Source organism: Helianthus annuus, chromosome 13, assembly GCF_002127325.2.
Source record: "Helianthus annuus cultivar XRQ/B chromosome 13, HanXRQr2.0-SUNRISE, whole genome shotgun sequence".
NCBI classification, from domain to species: Eukaryota; Viridiplantae; Streptophyta; class Magnoliopsida; order Asterales; family Asteraceae; genus Helianthus; species Helianthus annuus.
Window position 1 is genome coordinate 23763760 of NC_035445.2, and position 6321 is coordinate 23770080.

At 33.0% G+C, this 6321-nt stretch overlaps 1 protein-coding gene across 1 annotated transcript; it reads right to left on the reverse strand.

Moving 5' to 3' along the window:
- Nucleotides 1-736: 736 nt before the first annotated feature.
- LOC110897542 (E3 ubiquitin-protein ligase SINAT2) lies at nt 737-5930 on the reverse strand. Its single transcript, XM_022144299.2, has 4 exons — nt 5754-5930; nt 3401-3701; nt 1744-2130; nt 737-1283 (listed from the first exon to the last, which is right to left on the reverse strand). The coding sequence occupies exons 2-4, from the start codon at nt 3599-3601 to the stop codon at nt 963-965; spliced, it is 909 nt and encodes a 302-aa protein (XP_021999991.1). The 5' UTR covers nt 3602-3701; nt 5754-5930; the 3' UTR covers nt 737-962.
- Between the last annotated feature and the right edge of the window lie 391 nt (nt 5931-6321).

Sequence of the window (6321 nt, forward strand, 5' to 3'; positions counted from 1 at the left end):
CACTTAATTGTTCAGATTGTTTGTTTCACGAGCATATGCCTGAATGTTCAAATATCTGCCTCTGAACGATTAAGCATTATACTGAGTCTGAATGGTTAAGACCTATAATCTGAAATGGTCAGACATTTGCCTCTGAACGGTTAAACATTATACTGGCTCTTAATGGTTCAGACCTCGTACTGGTTCAGCACTTAATGGTTCAGACTTCTTACTTACTGGTTCAAAACTTAAGCATTCAGAAGTTGCCAAACAGCCCCTTAGTGGAAGAGAGAAGGAAACGCAATTACATAACTGTTTTATGCATCATAGTTAAAATATTATATACAAGTTTATTCGATTCTCAGGGTTTTTTAGATTTTGCATTGAACGAGCTCTAAAGAGATAAATTAAGAATCCCGATAGATTTTAATGTGTTTAACCGACGTACTATGGAAATTAATATTTGTTACAAGGATCCACCAGGATCATCTGATCAGCATCACAATAGTTGAGGAGACATGAGCATGAAGAAGCACTTTGCCTTCTCCATAAGGTTGTAAAACAAAATGAAGAAACTCATTCATTTAAAGGAGTCTCAAGTGTAGGATTCATCCTAACATACATGCAACTCAATATGAAAATAATAGAGAGACCATGAGTGTGTAGAGGAATTCTCATGGAAATAAGCTCCATTCATACAAAAGCCACAAGACTCAAAGGGTATCCTCTGTAATGTATGTAGTTGCCACTGGCCACAGGACAGCAATGCATTTGCATATTCAATATCAATCAAACCAGATAAATTAATTATCACAACACCATAACACTACAGTACAAGATCACAAATTCCATGTTTCCAAACACAATAATAAATCACATTTCAAGACACCATATGATATGAATCAACAATAACAATTCCCCTTCCGGTTTCCACACTCGACATCCTCAACTATACAAATCCAACTCGTCTTTCTCGGTTTGACTCACTGTTCTTTCCATATACGTCCGCTAACCCTTAACTTGAGTTCTTGCCTATCTCCACCTGAGAAAAACAAAGCTAAGTTTCTCGGAATCACTAGTCCATCTTGACTATCACGAACTTTTCTGTGACTGTCGCGAATGCTTCGCGGGACCCCTTGCCATGTGAATTTACGACCGTACCCTCCCACTTCTAATGAATAGCTAAACTTTTTGGCTTCCGTATCCTCACCCATGAACCGCAGGAATGATATGTAAAAAGGTGCCATTCCAAGCTGAAACGCCTCGAAATGCAAACAGAATTGTCTTCCGTAGCAGTTGAATACCTACACGTAAAAAGATCGTAACTTTATATTCCAAAAATACCCTTTGTAACCAAGAACATGTAAAGCATAGGATTTAGCGTTTAGTCCCCACCTTTTTTTTCAAAAGTACATAGATGGTCCATTTGTTTGCAATTTATAACGCATTTAGTCCCTAACTTGGACCAGCTAAAACCTTTAGCTTTGTTGGTTGGGGACTAAATAAATGCGTTACAAAGCGCAAACCACAGGGACCACCCATGTACTTTTGGAAAGCTAGAGACCAAATCCAAAGTTGTGTTAAACGACACGGGCCATCCGTGTACTTTACTCAAGTTTTTATTACGGTTAAATGATGAGAATCAAAATCTGATTATTATGGCTTCAAGTACCAATAATCAGTAGTTCAAAACGCGTAACCAAACATTCCTTGATAAGAAAAAATCCGAAGCAAAATATGACTTCTATAAGTTAAAATACTTACCGTTAGCATCCATGTGGCGTTTTCGACTTCATGCGGATTAGATTTAACATATCGATGGTTGAAAGTGCATCCATCATGCATATCAACGTTATGATCATCCTTCAAATGGGTCATAAGAAACGGGATATCTCCAGTGATTGAACACTCAGACCCTGCATAAGGACAGTTATAGGGGCGAAATCGGCAATTTTGCTCGTGTTTAAGCTTGCTGTAATAAGGAAAGATATCATGGCATCCAAGATCTTGATGTCTACACGGAAGTTCTAACGATTCGGCTACTTTTTCCAACGCTAAACACCTTATGTTTCCCATTTCGAGACGGCATGTTGGACAACAATTGTGCACTCGAAGCTTGCAATTTGAACATAAAGTGTGGCCATTTGGACACTACAAGAAAAAAATATAAAAGAAGCAAATGGTGAACTAGTTTACTGCAAATCTCGACAATGTCGCCTATTTTGAAGTCATCAGCAAAAAAAAAAAAAAAAAAAAATTGATCTTAATAGTTTTCTTTGCTTAAAAGTAGGGCTGCAAACGAACCGAATGAACACGAACAAGACCTTGTTCGTGTTCGTTTGTTAAGGAAATATGTGTTGACGAATCGTTCATGAACGCTTATCGAACGAGATTTTATGTTCATGTTCGTTTGTTAATTTTAGGTAGCGAACGCAAACGAACGTTCATGAACACAAACCAATGTTTCTGAACACAAATGGAAATAAAGGAACACAAACAAATGTTCATGTAAGAATATATAAATACACTGATACTTATTAAATGTTTTATTCGTCGAAATTTGAAGTATTTAAATGAAATATAACATCAAAAAGACAAAAACACTAACGAACTATCAAACACAAACAAACACGTTACAGAACGTTCACCAACATTGATGAACGAACGCGGCCTCTGTTCATGTTCGTTCAATTAACTAAACGAACGAAATTTAATGTTTGTGTTTTTTCATTTATTAAGCGAACGAACGCAAACGAATTTCCTGTCAAACGGTTCATGAAATGTTCACTGAACATTCGGTTCGTTTGCAGCAGCCCTACTTAAAAGTATAGATTTGCATTTAGTTGTTGTTTTCATATCACTGTTTCAAAAAGTTGATTGTAAGAAAGCTGTTAGTTTCATAATATTTGGTCAAGTGAAACACCAATGGCTTTTTTATATTATTAAATATAATTTTGTGAACTAGACATAAAAAAAAAAAAAAAAAAAAAAAAAAAAAAACAGAAGCAGCAAAAAAGTGGCTTTTTATATTATTAAATACAATTTTGTTTAAAAACTTGCAAAAGTAATTAAATAAATCCTCTAAAAACCAAACAAAATTTTCTTTCAAACACTAAAACAGTCAACTAAAAGATTAAAAACCGTAATTGAAAGCCAAAAGGAGGATTGTTTGTAAAAAAAAAAAAAAAATCTTTTTGGCTTTTAGAATTTCAAGAAAATAGTGATTTCCTCTACAATGACTCAATGAGAGAAGTTTTAAGCTTTAATGATTTATGCGTAAACAATAAAGTCGACTAGATGGTTGGAGACCAAAAATGAAGAAAATAAAGATTTCCTCTAGATCTAAGCAAACTTAACATGTGAATTTATCATTTGCCGATTTACGGTCGTTAAATTATATACTATGTATAAACAAACAAACCTGGTGAATTGGAGGATACATTAACGTTGTGCAAACAGGACATTCTAGAAGCTCATGAACACCATTTGGCGATTGCATTCCATGTTTTCCAGCTGCTATTCTTGTAACACTTTTATCGGTTTTTGTTGTTGCCACATCATACTTCAAAAATTTAGGGTGAGACTCAATAACATCTTTACACACACCGCCACCTGGCGCCATTGAAATCCCAATAATATTTTTGTTGAATTAATCGTAGCAATTTAGCACATGATCAAACTTCAAAGGTCGAGTTTTGTTGGTCTTGAAACACTTGCAGCATCTGTCAAAACATGGTATAATTTAATAGGTTACATAGATGTCAAAGGGCTGAATATTTAAACTTTTGAATAGGCCAAATGTGTACAATAATATAATTGTTGAAATGAAGACGGCAACTCAAACAATCATAGCTTATTTAATTACATGCTTGATTATTTTAAATATTTAAACATAATAACGATAGTCATCATCATCATCATCATCATACTCAATAAATCCCATCAATAGCAAAGCTAAGGTAGGGTCTAAGGAGGGTAAGATGTAGACAGCCTTACCTCTACCGTAGGAATAGAGAGGCTGCTTCCAGTGAGACCCCCGGCTCGATAGTAGTTTTGCATCAAGCCTTGGACACAAGGCACATAACACTCAACAAACGGGACAAAGGCCGATTAGCGCATGTACCCTTTTGTCTTTCGGCTATCAACGCCACCACATGATGCATGATTAACCGTCCCCCTCTTTTAACGTTATTTTCATGAAATTAGTAAAATAACTTTAAAATTAGTGCACTTTCACTTTTGCCCCCCAAGCGTCCACACATATATACATTATATGTGCATACCGCAAGCGGGGCTAAAACATATAGCGATAGTGCAAAGTACAATGTTGTACCATACACGTCTACAATGCATAAGTTGGAATAACTACCTGTCTCCGTCCAAAAAAATCATACCATAAAGAGAAAAGAAACACACAATATTGCTAAAAATAAATTGACATCTAGTCAATTAGTTATCAATTAGTTAAAGCCCGGGACAAGAAGATAGATTTATCACAATTATAATTTATTTGCATCGAATTGTTACCTATTTATCCAAATCTGATTATATTGACCTTATATAGTTACATATAGACAAAAAAAAAATCATAATCATAGTTATTTTAGATTTTTATCAAACACACAGAACAATTTATTAAGTTTAAACATACATCCATAACAACACAAATTTTATATTTTAACTAAATGTCTAAAATACCCTTTGATAACAAAAAGCATATAACTTTTGTGCAACTTCATTGAAAAAATCTAGTGAGACAGGTAGGTGAAACTCTAAACTACTATTTAGTAATATATAGATTCTCACACCAACCATCTTCAAGTAAATGCGACGAAACTAAGAGTAGTTCTACGCATATAATAATCAATCCATACATATTTTCAATCATTGAGACAATAATATGATTAAAGAGAAATAAATAGATATAGCTCCCAACAACCAATTGATCCTTAAATTCAGGCATCCCTTTAAAAAGAGATATTACTTTGAATATTAGTTAGCTACTTTTAATACCAATAATAATTCATATATGAGCACAGATAAAAACAAACACAAAATGTGATTGCCCAACAAGATCATAATTTATATGAAATTTTTAACATCAATCAACCTAATATTCTGCATTTGGCAAGAAAGTAGGTAGAACTAAAAAAAAAAAAAAAAAAAACAGTTAAATTTAAAACAATGGTATAAAGTGGCTGCAAGCATTCAAACCATCCACATAAAACAAACCCCACAAAGTAAAAATCTAGATCTGACACTAAACCCATGTAAGAACTTACTAAAGTTCATAACTTTAGTCAAATAATTTAAAAGAAATGAAGAAAAATGATTAGGGTTTCCGTTTAAATCGGATAAAAATAGGTCAAAACCCTAAGATTATAACTTTGACCAACAAATAACTTACTCCAATTGGGGTGTAAATGTTCAAATTACCCTTTTTGCAGACAAAATAAACTTCAAACAAACCCTAATTAGCAAAATGCAAGAAAATGACAACACAAGAACCCATAATCAAAATGCAGTCAAATTTCCAGCAAATTTGAAAAATTAGGGTTTTTATTAAGAATCTGTTTCATTTTATCAACATCCCATCGGAGAATCAGAGAAATAAGATAAAGATTTATGGGTTTCATGAGAAAAATTACAAACAAATAAAAAAAATTATAAAACAGTAGATAATAAACAAACCCATTTCAAAATTCAAATAAAGTAATCAAAAAGCAACATTTTTTCTTGTAATAAACACAAAAAGATTCAAATTAGAGAGATACCCAGTTGAGATTATCGAGCTTATTGTTGAAATCTCTAATAAAATTGAAGTAAAAACGAAGTGAAGCTCTGGAAGCAAGGCATGAAGGGGGGATTTTGATGAGCAAAACGTGTAGAAAGGGGTTTTGAATTTTTGGTATTTGAAAGTCGCCCGATGAAGTAAAAACATACAGAAAAAAACAGATTGGTTTTATAGTTTTCGTTTCTTTATAAGGTATGATTAATAAATAAAACTGAAAATCAATATTTGAATTGATTTATACGAAAAAGAATACACATTCAAAGGCAGTACGATAAATTTGTAAATTTATTTTCGTGAATATCTTTTTAGACTAACTTGCGTATTTATTCGATTATTATCATTATCATTATCATTATCATTATTATTATCATTATCATTATCATTATCATAATATTTATTTTGTAACGTGGAATTAGAGGGTGTCTGGGGTTGAGTTTTGAAATAGATTATGCGTTTTGAATAATCAGAATTAGGTAATTAACTGTAATAAAACGTGATGTTGAAAGATGGTGTTTGAATTTGATTATGTTGCTTGATATCACAATAAT